A 13,989-nucleotide genomic window follows, 5' to 3' on the forward strand; every position below is an offset into this window, starting at 1 on the left:
CTTCTCTCTACAAATATATACACACACATATATATTAATAAACAAATGACCACAAAACATTTTTAAATAATGCATGAGTTGCAGATCACTTATGTTAAATCAAATAAGAAATGAAATGACATTCAAAAGGTTATGGCGCTTTTAAAATGTGCAAATATTCATGTGAATATATGTGCAAAAATTAATCCATATTGAGGTAAGTCATACTGAGCGCGTTTAAAAAACTTACTTTTTGACACATCATCAATGATATGGCGCAACTGCAGTCACGTGACTCCACCACAGTAGTTTGAGTACAGTGTGTTAAATCACACTCCATCTGATGGAGGCGGGAATGAGGGAGATAATGAGTTATTTTGTCCCATGTGACTGAGGGTCACATGGGACGAACCCCTGCTGGGGGCTGGGAGGACTGGAACCTATAAACCAGCGTGTGTCGGGCGAAAGGCGGGGACACAGACAGGTCGCCAGTCCCTCATGGGGAACACTGTAGTCATTAGTAGAAAAAGTAATCCCGTTACTGCCACCAGCCAACAGGACTCACTAGCAGACTGATGCGCACAGCTATTGGACGCAGCGAGGGTTGGACTGCAGCACCCCGCCGCCTGTTATTCAAACGCAGGCAGCGCGTCCGGCCAGTCGCTCCTCGCCGCGCGCTGGATATGGATCAGGACGCAGCGCGCCTTCCTGCTGTCTCCCGCGGACAGGCTGCGCTCTGCGGCGCATAAAGAGGTGCCCAAATGAACCGCCGCCCTCCCGGCTCCTCCGGCGTGCAATGGCTTAACAGGAGAGACATGAGTGTCCGGACGGAGGACAGCATCACCTTGTGCCAAAGGGCTCTCCAAATCGTTACGGAACTTTGTCTCACGGGACACGTAGACCGGGAGAAATGTTCGGATATATTTCCCCTGGAGAGCAACATACCAGGTAAAGGACACGCAGGTAAATGGAATAAAGTCTTTATTTTATTTCCCTCATTCCTGAAATTAATCACTTTCCTCTGTTCCCCTCAATTAAAGAGATTAGTAGTTGCAGCGTTTGGATAAAAAACGCGAACTTACACTTCCGCTCTCTCCTGTTAAAACTTTATTACATTGCTCACTTCAATGTGTTTGTACGTGTTGAACTGTTATGAAAGTGTTCCTCCACCTGTTACGCATCTTGCTGCAGCTCAGTCCAGACTGATGGAACAGCAACAGGTGGACAATAGACTGAGGTGGCAGTCTGACTGAAGAGATGATCTGCCTCTTTCTTCCTCTCCCTTTTCTCTCCTTTTTCTTTTCACTTTGCAATCTGGTGAATTTATACAGAGTCAGTTTAATTAATGTGTGGGAGCCTGCTGTTACAGTCTGCATTAAGCCTCATTGATACACAGAGCAAACTTTACCTTTAAACATCAGTAAGGACATGAAATGTCAGGAGCAGATGGGAGCGCCAAATGTTTTTTTTTCCTCTTCAGTCAGTGAACATGTGTTTCTCTTGATGCTGTGGTTTTATATGACTTTATATTGTCCTGCTTTATCAAACAGGCGCATATGCTGCCCCCTCTTTCTTACAGCTTGCTCTCTCTCCTTTTTTCTCTTTCTCCCTTGCATGTTTGTCTGTCATATTTTGTCCTTCGCTTGCTTCTCCTTTCCTTTATGTGTCTCCCTCTCTGTCCTCCTCTATTGGTCTCTCCATGGTTACATGTAGACATCTCTATTAGTCTCCTTGCTGTGGTCGTGGGTTTCTGTGGCCTCGCCCTGTTGGTAGTCTCTCTCTTTGTCTTTTGGAAGCTGTGCTGGCCCATTTGGAGGAGCAAGGCTCTGTCAGCCCACGCTGAAAATGGTCTCCATGTGGGTTTCCCCGAGGCACCTCCACCCAGCTCCCCGCCCATCACCGAGTGTAAAGCGGCGGAGGTGGAGAAGAAGTACCCGCTGGAAGTGAAGGTGAACGGACGGAGCTCTGTCAAGCTCCTGGAGGCGGCCATGAAGATCAGCCAGACGTCTCCGGACATCCCTGCCGAGGTGCAAACAGCCCTGAGGGAGAAGCTCAGCCAGCAGGCTAAGATCCAGAGGCAGACCACAGAACCAACCTCCTCCTCCAGGTACCCTACATGAACCCACTGCAGTCACAACCCCTCCCTGCCTGCCCCTGCACTGAGGACATAATAACAATGTCATGCAACAGCACTGACAGACAAGTATCCGCTGCTTACAATTACACTAAATAATGGCAGCATTTTTCAACCCACTTTGGTTTGTTTTCCCCTCCCATGCAAAATAGGAAACAAAACTGATGCCTGCATAATGTCAGTTCGTGACAGTGTGGCCACTGTCCTCGAGGTGGTTTGGCACATGTCATGTAGAGCATCAGGGACTGGCTGGTGACCTTGAAACGCTGTTGTACATGTTGAATTTTGTGTCTCACTGTCTAACCAGAGAGAGAGAGAGAGAGAGAGAGAGAGAAGAAAAAAAAACCCCACCTCCTGCAGGCTCATCAGCAAATCCCCCTGCTTCAGTTCGAACCCTATGATCAATTGTACGTGTGAGTGAAGCTGCTATGGTAACGGCGGGAAGCAACCACAGTAATTAAACAATCAGCTCTTGCTCCTCTTTGTTTTCCAGCACTGTGTTTAAACTAGAACGTCCATAATTAGCAGTGCTGTGGGGTGGGAGCTGTCATGGTGGAAGGCTGGTTTTCTGGTGAGACGCATCAGGCAGCTGCGCTCAGTTTCTCAGAAGGAGCCGATATTGACAGTTGCTTTGGTTTGTCGTTAGGGCCGTTAATTAAATTATATTGAGTCCAACATTACACACCCACCAGGGATGGAGAAAGGCCAGGTTAAAGATCGCAATGCCTACTTTTTCAATCCCTCCACCTACTCTTTTTTTAATCGATTATTTCCTTTTTGACTGGGGAAAAAAAACAAACACCTTAGTCTCAGCTGAAACCCAAATAATACGTAACGTCTCATAGCTTAATGACGCTATAACAGTAAAGTAGAGAAGCACAGTAGAGCTGCGATTTAAGATTATTTCTGTTATCGATTAATCGTTCGGTAGAAAATGTCAGAAAGTACTGAAAAATATAATTACCTAGAGCCCAAGGTGACATTTTCATATAGCAGTCAACTGTGTGTGTGTGTGTGTGTGTGTGTGTGTGTCTGTGTGTGTGTGTGTGTGTGTGACGAATTAAAGGAAAAAACTGATTGATTGGAGAAACATAACAAAAACAGATTCTTCCACGCAGGTTCAGTGCATGGTTAGAAAACATCCCATCATGCTCTGTGACATGTTTAAAAATGCTGAGCAGGTCAAGTTGATTCTGATTTTGTATGAAGATTGCAAGAGGAGGCTAATTGTTGGAGCACTGATCACAAAGATGCTCAACGGACTCATGTTTCAATAGCACAGTGACTAAAGTGACGTGCATTTATAACTATGGGAAAAGCATCAGTAAATAGGGTCAGGAATTGATGACTATGGCGGCATTTTGCTGCCATAGTTTGGGTCCACTTGTCCGCACAGAGGGAAGGGCCACTGCACAACATTACAAAGTTGCTGTGGAGTGGAGTGGATCATGGCGAATGAATTACCGGGAGAAGGAGCAGTCTTCTTCCGTCAGTCAACTTCCGTCACTGCCACACCATGTGGAGTTTTGAATGGCTGGTTTCCTTGTGACATCACAAAGTTACTGAAGTCCTAACGGCTCGTATTAAGGCTCAGTTTCTGAATACAGGCCGTGTGCATTCCTCTGTGGACTGAGCGTTTTGATACTTTCACATTATTAATACAGAACCTAGATCTGCTTTATGATCAAACAACACATACATCTCACTTACTACAATATGGGACCTTTAATTTGTTTAACCTGTCTGTGTATATTTTATGTGTGTGTGTGTGTGTGTGTTAAAAGTTGACAACACAACTATAAACCATGAGCAGTAAAGCAAAGAGCTACTGATAATGTTAGTTAGTGTCCAGTATGTTTTCATTGTATTTCAGGTCATTTTTCCTTTTTCCCCCCTCGAGGTTTGTGCCGCCTTCTAAGCTGTTTACAATACTTGACTGCACTATTTAATTTCCAAGCTGTGCTTCCTGTGCTATATCATTTGTGCCATGGCTGTCAGATCGCTGTGATTGTCTTACTCGTCAGAAAGGAGGAGGGCCAGTTGCTAGGTGACAAGATTGGCAGTTCGAACAAAATCATGGTTTTTCTCAAAAGATGTCAACCTTACAGAAATTTGCAGCATTCAGGTAATTTATTTTTTTATTTTTTTATAAAGAGCTCAAGTTTGAATGCTGGAGATTTTTTCTTTTAAAAGAAAGCTTTGGTCAGTGGTGACAAAAATGAAGAAAATCTTTCACTTCAATATTTTTCAGATAAGCCACTTTTCAAGGCTCAGAGGACAATGTATGTGCATCACGTGATGTGGCTAGGTCATTTTTAGCATTTAAAGCTACTGCTTGTCAACATGCATCAAGCAAACCGAAAGATATGCCTCAAAGAGTCATCACTGGTAAGTGTTGTCTTGAGACTGACCCGTAGTGGGAGCTACAGCTACTTGAGGCCTGTGGTAATTTGGCACTACACCTACACAGGTGAATATCAGGTGGTTGTTCTGCACTACATTTTTGTGCAAATCAATCTGAAAATCAAAGACGGACTGAAAACCTTTCTGAGCTATTCTACAAGACTGTAGTATGTAAAGCATGTTCCATGAACTCCACATTATTATGCATCATGCTTTTCTGATGTACCCTCTCCTGACAAACCATTAGCGCCCATCGTCACAAAGCCACTCATGCATAAAACTGACACTTGAGACATTTACCAGATGCCCTCTACCCTTTTCAACAGGCACAATTCATTCCGGCGCCACCTGCCTCGTCAGATGAATGTCACCAGTGTTGACTTCAGCATGGACACAGTGCCTCTCCGCCAGTCTTCTACGGCGAGCATCGGAAGAATAAAACCTGAACTGTACAAGCAGAAGTCTGTGGACTCGGAGGGTGAGGCCAAAGAGCCCGTGGAGACTTGTGGGAAGCTGAGCTTCTCGCTGCGTTACGACTACGAGGAGCAGGCTTTGGTGGTGAGAATCCTCAAGGCCTTAGACCTGCCCGCCAAGGACTTCACGGGCACCTCAGACCCATACGTGAAGATCTACTTGCTGCCAGAGAGGAAGAAGAAGTTCCAGACACGTGTCCACCGCAAGAATCTGAACCCCATGTTTGACGAGACCTTCTGTTTCCCCGTGGTGTACGATGAGCTTTGCAACCGCAAGCTACACTTCAGCGTCTACGACTTTGACCGCTTCACCAGCCACGATATGATTGGCGAGGTGGTGGTGGACAACCTCTTTGAACTCTCTGATCTTTCCAGGGAGGCGGTGGTGTGGAAGGATATCCACGCAGCGACGACGGTGAGTTGGCGTTCACACCAAACACACTGTTGCCATGACATGACATTGAGGACATGTTGCACCAAACGTCTGTCTCATCACTGAGGAGAAAACTCAGAGTGAATGGGAACTTTTTTTTTTTTTGGAAAGGTCTAAACAAACACAAGTATTGCAATGAGTCACTTCTAGGAGCCTGAGAGAATTCATCAACACTGGTCCACAAAAAAATGGCAGGTGGAACACATTGCATAATTCAGATGCTTTGGGAAATGCATTTCAGCAGCCAAACACCCACACGCACTTTCCAGAAACTGCTGGGTATTTTACAGACGTAAATATAGCAACAGAGAGTAAAATGATCCAGTCATTAAATACATACACTAACTCCTAAAGTAATTAAACAAACAGGGTATACAGTGTGAGCACCATGCATATCGTATGTCCTCCTAACAACTCTCTTAAAATAATTTAAGCCAGAATGCGTTTCACTCCTACATTAACACTTATCACAGTTTCCTCAAGAGCCTCAGCTTTATTTATGAATGTTTTCGGTGTGATAAACATTGAGCCATTGTTTTCAGGTTCACATTAGATTCTAAGATATATTAATAGCAACAGAAGAACTACAGTATATTCAGTCTTGCATACAAACTGACTAGATATGAATCTCTATTTCCTCAGCTGAGCTCGATGGTGTTTATTTATTGGTTTTCTCTGACAAAGAGTTTTTATACTTGGTTGTTTCTTAAAAAGCACTTGGAATTTGGATCGCCAAAGTTTATATTGTTATTCTGTTAATTTACAAAATAACAACAGATTGCTGCTATTGTTGACTGAATCAATGATTTTTGCCTGTTTATCTCGTTAGGTCCTCGACTTGAAGCGTTGGAAAGAGATAATAATGCAAAGTCACAGTCTGCTGCGCCGTCTGCACTCAGTACATGCAAGATGAAGTCTGCTACAGTATGCTAACATGCTCACGAGCCAGAGTTCAGGCTATGAGCATATAATGGGCCACACTCCACCAAAGATATAATGTTTCCTCTTGTTCATAAGTTAGAAGGATATGTTGAAAACTTGTTTATAGATTTCAGAGAAATGTATTTGTAGTAAGGTCGTTAGCTTAAGTACAAGTGATTAGTTATTAATCCACACACACAGGAGGAAGGATTTTTGAACATTTCCACTGTTTTGATCCCGAACTACTGCGAAAGGCAGTGAACGCATCACTGTCTATCACCATGATGCACCACAATCTGCATCTTTGAATGCAGATTAAAGAATACCACAATGAGCCTGATGCGTGCTGATCAGTACCTCAGTGTAAAGAATATCGACATGGACAGGATCGAGTCTTAATGCAAATTAAATGTGTCAGTTGAGAGTTAAATGTGTTTTTAAGGACTAAAGTTAGTCAACAGAATAACTCTTAAGGCATTCACTGGCTTGCTTGTGTGGTCTAATACGAAGATTATATTTACTTCCTCAAACTGCAGGCCAGAGATTAACTGCCCCTGAGTGGATACACCTGAGGGCGGCTTCAGTTACTTTGCAGACTTGTACTCAAGATCACGGTGTCGGATGTGCATGTGTAAGAAAGCTTTGGTTTGTGGGCAGAACTGGGTCATTTCAATGCAGATTTGACTGGAAAACAATCTTTCATATATGACTGTAGTTATACAGACGACGATAACATGAACACTCAGAAGTACACACCAGAATAAGTCGTCTTTGGATAAAACTTTGCTCACCTGCTGAGAAAATTAAAGAAAATTAAGTTTTCTTCTTCACTTGAATAAAAAAAGTTTAGTTTATATATGATCTTCCTCCATAAACTAGGACAAGCTCGTTACCTCTGAGTACTTTATAGTTTTAATAGACATACAGTAGCGACACCAACGCTCGCTTTGCTAGCAAAATAGCTAGCTAGTAAATAAAGCCAAAAACAAGTTGAGCTGAGCTGACTAATGCCTGATAGTTAGGTTTTCATGCCTGTAATGCAATGACAGAGATAAACAGCAAAATGCCTGACATGCTGTGCTAATGAAAATGTTCAGCACCAGTTGATAAAATACAGCTTCCTGTATTTACCGCTTTGGTATTCTGATTCACAGAACGCGGTGAACGCATGTAAAAATGGATGAAATGCATTCTGTTGTCTCCCTCTGTCCTGCAGGAGAGTGTCGACCTGGGAGAGATCATGTACTCGTTGTGCTACCTCCCCACAGCAGGGAGAATGACCCTAACAGTCATCAAATGCAGAAACCTCAAAGCCATGGACATCACAGGCTCTTCAGGTAACCCGACGGCAAATAAGATGCGGCTGACATCAAAAGCTCAAACTGAGCCATAAATCAAACTTAGTTGAAAAGAGGCAGCAGGTGGCCTCTTAGGATGGAAATGGGAAAGAGACATAGGGAGGCCACTGAGAACAAATTATCCCGAGTATTAGCTTCTGTCAGAATAGTGCTGCTCCTAGCGTTAAAGGAAAAGGTTTGGATTCTGCACACCTGACAGAAAGGTGTGTTGGACATTTAACAGCCGTTCCCTTAGCATCTGTTCTTAGATTCTGTTTAAATCATCCCATGGAACTACAGTGTGAACATATGTACGAATGAACGAACCTTTAGGTGACAGCGAGTGTCTCTCTCAGATCCATATGTGAAGGTTTACCTGATCTGTGACGGACGGCGGTTGAAGAAGCGAAAAACAACAACCAAGAAAAGCACACTAAACCCAGTGTACAACGAGGCCATCATCTTCGACATCCCCCCGGAGAACGTCGAACAAGTCAGTTTGTCCATCATGGTGATGGATTACGATCGGTGAGTCACTGCAGTATATATCTGCCCCTCTGAGTGACTCGTTGGACTCTTATCGTTTCCTGTTTTACCCGAGCCTCCCTCGTCTATTGACGTCTCCCCTTCGTTCCCAATCACTTCGTCTGTTTGTTCCCCTCGTGTTCTCTGTGGATTTACCTCCTGCGTTGGATTATCTCTTTTGTTCCTGGTGCAGGTCTTTACTTTCCCTCGTGTTTTTCTTTTTTTTTTTTTTCCTGTGTCTCGTTAAAGAGTTACTTCATTCATCCAGCTTGCCTCAGTATGTGTCTGTGTTTTATGTGTCTTACTAACACAGAAACTGACAAACTAATTAGAGTTCTTTTATAAGGGGTTTGTTATCTTTGCTTTATTGGTTCAGACTTGACCTTGACGACCTTCCAGCTTCTTTTCATGACATTTTTTTAAATTGAAAACTGGTGAAATATTTATCTATTTATCAGTACAGTCATTACGTTTGTGTGTCTGCACCCAGACTACTAGAAGCGTTACTATGTGCATCCAAATCTGTGTCAACGTGTGTGTTTTGCTACTAACAGGGTTGGACACAATGAGGTGATTGGTGTGTGTCGTGCCGGGCCAGATGCTGAGGGCCTTGGACGAGATCACTGGAACGAAATGTTGGCTTATCCACGGAAGCCCATCACACACTGGCATGCTCTGGGAGAGGTACTTTCATGTTGTCTTCTTCTACACCTCACTCTGTTGTCCCCCCAGTATCCAAAAAGAACTCATATTTACAGAGCTTTCTACGAGCTCCTGAATGTGACATTGACCAGAAAAGACGCTCCACTATACAGTGTAAAGTATCAGCTCTGTCTTTTTGAACTTTCCCCTTGTTTCCTTTATGTATATTACATTACATGCATTTTACATATTACATCACGTGGTCCTTCGGTGGATTTGTTTTTTAAAAATAAGAAAACCAATGTACCTGTATTTATTTTGGGTATTAGAAAAACACAGATGAATACATGTATAAATGCATGTAATGAAAAAATTGAGGTGAAAATCAAATAGTACAAATTTAATTTACAGTGCAAACAGTGTTTTTCCATTTATATTTTTAAATTTTTGAGGGACCGTGGACGACCTGCAACGTAAAAGGCAGCTGATTTTTCTCTCGACTTACTGTTTTTGAAAATATTCTCACCTTCACTTGCAAAAAGAGCAAATCTGATACATGGGGGCATACAAATCCAGGATTAAGAACTTTAATTCGATCTACTCCTTCTTAAAAGACAGGGTTAAGGGATAATTTGAGATTTTGGCAAATTTATGAGATGTCTAGTCCAAAGTCAGATGAGAAGATCAACATTAATTTTTCATCTGTGTGAGTTGAATACAGAGCAGGAAACAGCGAATCAAAGTCACTCTCCAACAGCTCCAACAGTGTCTCACTCGACATGTTGCATGTGTGTGTTTAACATGTAGAAATACAGACATACAGTGGTTTGAATGGGCAGCGAATATGCACACAGGAGCTTTTTCCTAGATAAACCACTCAGCATCTCAGAGATCTGCTCGTAGAGAAGTTGCAAACTTCTATAAAAAATAGCCGACTCTTGGACAAACTGGTGGATTTATTTGCTAGCTAATAAGATACCATGTGTAACTGGGACAATATCACACACTTTCATTTGATAGAGGCTAAGTGTTTCACTCCAGTTAATGTAATTTCATATTTTACATGTTATCAATGTTTTTTCCTCTTTTGCCACACCCACTCCCCACCTGACGAATAGGAAAATACAGGTGATTACCCATTTTCAGTGGTAAAACTACTTTATGCTTTGGTAAAAAAGAGAAACTGTGATCATAGGCAAAATTTAAAAAAAAGCATCCTGTGTAGCTCCTTCAAAACAACATGACATTTGAAAAATTAGCTTGGTTTATTATTGTTATTACTCTTACGGATTTATTCTTGGATCTACTATTCTGGATCTATTCTTGGAGATGCTTTGTGCTGTGGGAAAGTAACAGTAAATGACACTCCAGGTGCATCGTCAGAGGGGCAGCAGTTGCCATGACCAACAAAAGAGCAGGAGACGTGTCCCCTAATGCGAACACACCAGTGCTGGATCACGTGTTAAGGTCTCGAGACTGAGATTGTGTATTTAGCTTTACACTGGTGAACATATAATGTACAGGTGGACAGCGCCAACGTGGATTATTCCCACTTCTCTGTGTAACTACCAGGCACAAGAAAAGGCTTTGCTATAGCCAGTGTTTCAGGTTTTGCTCCTCACATTAAGCTTATAACTTGACCATCCAAATGCCGTACACTGCTCATGCGATCTGACCTAGCTGGGCTAAAATAAACCTATTTGCCCATGATCACAGTGCGTCCTCAGGACTAGAGAAATACCTGCTTTAGTTCCCCAAAATGGATGGCCTCTATAAATAAAGCTATGTATTTTGTGACTTCTTACCTTGCAGTGGCCTGGAAGAGCGGCAAGCTTTGAGAGTCAAGGTTCGTGTCCTTCGCCCAAACCTCCGCAGACACCCTGATGATCGCAGGTAGAGTGACGACATCGCCTCTGTGAGAAAAACAGACGTTTGTTTAGAGTCGCCGACGAGTCGTGTTGCCTATGAGTCTCTTGTCGAGCATGTCGTATGAAAACTGAATCCATTCCGACACGTTTTCTTATGTGTTTATGAAAACAATGTTGTGTTGAAATTGTTTTTATTCATTCGTTTCGAACAACGCGCTCTGCAGAGCTGGCTATGCACAGCAGTAACTGTCATTCAATTCCAGAGTTTGTTTCTCATACATCTGCTTTGAAATTATCAAAAAAGGCTTTATTTGACAAACATTTCCATAGACCACATGAATGGTAGGCCTCACTGCAAGAAGTCCTCAGTGATTCACTCGCAGCTGTATCAACCTTTTCAATATTTTGAGCAACGTTTTTCTGGCCCGAGAGCTCTTTAGTGACGTTAGCATTTTACTTTGAAATGGCACAAAGTTAAAGGGCTATGCTGCTCAGTGCCGTGAAACATTTACTTGAAAGAAAAAAAAAAAATCAGTCGGTCAATAAATCCAGCGAGTCGTGATCCAGCTGTTTTGGCTGAAGAATGCAGGTAATTGAGCGTCTAACAAAAGGGCTGGATAAATTTCTCAGAAAAATCATCGTTCACAACTGTCACGGACAGTTGAAACCGGCCATTAACCAGCCATCGTCACCTGCAGATATTAGGAAAAAAAATCGACAGCTCTCTCACATTTAGAGAAACTATAGCAGATACATGTAGCAGACATATGTACAGAGACATGAACAACACTAAAATCAAAGTGCGTTTGAATGAATTTGTTCCCAAAATCCCGGCAGAGACGTTAAAAAATAACAATTTCATATTTATTTTTGTATAGCAGATCAATTTCAGTGAATAACTGCAAACTGAACAAGCAACATATGGATATTAGTTACTCATCCTCTTATTACACCAACTGAATATAATTAAACTGTTGTTCACACTGCAGATGTCCCTCATGTTGCAACTAAAAAGTGAAATAATGGCAATGAACAACGGTCTGTTGGTTGATGTTTTGACTCCACATTTTACTGTAAGAAATTATTTATAAAAAAGGAAAATGGAATCGTCTTCATTAGGAGATATTAATACAGTAACTAACAATGTTCTGAATATGTGGGGACACTGCATGTGCCAGTGGTTCAGAAAACAGTATCCAACTGGTAATTATAGCCTTCAGTCCACAGTGAGTCTTCGCTAAACCCCTCCCCCGAACAGTGATTGTCCAATCATAGCTTAGCAGCGTTAACTAGGAACAGAAGGCCTGTCGAGCTTCGGTTTCAAGCTTCGGCTCCAAAGTGAGAAATAAAAGACCAAAAGCGTAAAGGGATGGATTAAACTGTGTGCTTTAACGTAAGCTAAAAATGTTAGCATGTCTAGCTAACTAGCTTACCACCTGCAGTAGTAACCAAACCAAGCCTTACTTCCAAGGCCAAGATGAATCCCAGTGGATTCTGGTCCTGAAGCTAAAAACAGTATATTCAAGTGTCATTAGAGGCTCTGTCCTGCTGTTTTGGATTTGAATGACTTTACACTCAGCCAACCACAGCCCGACTCATTATCCAGGATAGCATTACATTTTCACAATTAACACAGTGATTACTCCTCATCCTAGAATCATTTCCTTGTGCAACGTTAAAAGTGAAACATACAGTTTGAAAATATGAAAAAGAAAGCAGGTGATTATGCATGTGAACGGGATCATCGTGGTGCTTTAGCCTCAGTCTTTAACATCACATCGTGCAAGTGCATATTTAAGTCCCGCCTTACAATATTGTAATTTTAAAATCGCGGTTTCAGCTGGAAACCTTTTTTTGTTTGTTTTTTTAAATCATCCGCAGAAGACAGCATTTTCAACCAACTTGTGAAGACGGCATTAGCTTAATTAGCTAGCTAGTTACAGCTGATAAACAGTTTGTCATTTCAGGCAAAGAAAATCAACATTTCACGGTTAAATATGAGACGGCTGCTTTTGTCGATCTGTCTGAGATCAAGGACTCGAACGGTTAATTGGTCAAACAACGAACGGTCAAACAGTAATACCGATGCTAATCAAACCTCAATTTAAAAGAAAAAGAAAAAAAACTTTACTCTACAACTTGTCCTCACCTGTTAGAAATTCAGGGAAATATTATCCATGAAAGGAGAAGCTACAATCACACTCAAACATTTGCAAATATATAAGTTGTTTTTTTGTTTTTTTTTTTACATGAAGCCATATGAAATTAAGTTCAGTGCATCTAACAGAGAACACTGACTCAGCTTCTCCTTCTTTCTGAGTAATAAGAAACCAACATAGCAAATAGAAAAAGGCTATGTACTGTTAATCTTACTTGCACATGCATATAATGATGCTTTCCCCCCCCTGTGCTGCCCTTAATATTAAATATTTTTACTTGTAGCATGTTTGTTGCCACTTTAAAAACACTCTTACTGAGGGAAAATGTAAGCAATGGATATGTTAGAGTATTTCAAATTCCAAACTTTGTGTTTACATTTGTATATATATACACACGCACTTGTCGATGGCACTGTTTATATATATTGAAAAGTGAAAATTAAGAAGTTGTCGTACACTTATGGAGATAAAGACATCACGGTGTATTTCTATTGTTTGGTGATAATTTGAACAGCTCAGACTTGTAATCGAGTGAAATTTATACATGTTCTGTAATAGTTGTGAACAATTAGTCAAACTGGGAAACCAAGTGAAGCCAACTCTACCTTATCAAGTTATTCCATGTTTATGAGTTTAGAGCTTTGAGCTGTAATTGTTTGCATATTGGTTGAATCTATTATTGAGCAAGAACAACTGCAACTACTGTCATGATGTGTACAGTTTGTGATAACTTTTGTAACGATTTAAAGTAAACATTTGGGATATAATTTATTGTATCTGTTTCATATGTATTTTAACAAAATAAAAATAAAAAATTAAGAGTCAGAGCACGTCTCTCTTTTGTCCAGGAAGGCACAAATCTGGTTTTCATCAAACCATTTAAGGTAGAATTCAGCGATTGGTAAATTCATATTGTTGTAAGAGCTTCATCTGTCCTTTTTAAAAGCTCAAACACTGCGTTTTCTGTCTATATTCAAATTTAAATGGATATTTATAACTTAACTAGGCAGTAAACATTGAGTAACAAGGGATTATTATAAAAAATAAAGATTATTCTCCTTCAACAGCAACATATTACATGGGTTCGTACATGCAACACACTGTGTAGTGTCCTG

The 13,989-nt window shown here is 41.4% G+C and overlaps 1 protein-coding gene across 1 annotated transcript; it reads left to right on the forward strand.

The window, feature by feature from the left end:
• Positions 1-460: 460 nt before the first annotated feature.
• syt10 (synaptotagmin X) lies at positions 461-13,688 on the forward strand. The gene is made up of 7 exons (XM_023409934.2): positions 461-942; positions 1,693-2,086; positions 4,843-5,404; positions 7,560-7,680; positions 8,037-8,208; positions 8,760-8,889; positions 10,660-13,688. The coding sequence occupies exons 1-7, from the start codon at positions 741-743 to the stop codon at positions 10,729-10,731; spliced, it is 1,653 nt and encodes a 550-aa protein (XP_023265702.1). The 5' UTR covers positions 461-740; the 3' UTR covers positions 10,732-13,688.
• The last annotated feature ends 301 nt before the right edge of the window (positions 13,689-13,989 follow it).

This window comes from Seriola lalandi, unplaced genomic scaffold, assembly GCF_002814215.2.
Source record: "Seriola lalandi dorsalis isolate HSWRI2012SDOR001 ecotype SW California unplaced genomic scaffold, Sedor1 jcf7180002054409, whole genome shotgun sequence".
Classification (NCBI taxonomy): domain Eukaryota; kingdom Metazoa; phylum Chordata; class Actinopteri; order Carangiformes; family Carangidae; genus Seriola; species Seriola lalandi.

Bases quoted from the DNA above. Each gene is read 5' to 3' on its own strand.
- syt10 (XM_023409934.2), top strand. From the start codon at position 741: ATGAACCGCCGCCCTCCCGGCTCCTCCGGCGTGCAATGGCTTAACAGG. The intron at 7,681-8,036 runs GTAACCCGACGG...TGTCTCTCTCAG, and splicing joins GGACATCACAGGCTCTTCAG to ATCCATATGTGAAGGTTTAC. The intron at 8,890-10,659 runs GTACTTTCATGT...CTTACCTTGCAG, and splicing joins ACTGGCATGCTCTGGGAGAG to TGGCCTGGAAGAGCGGCAAG.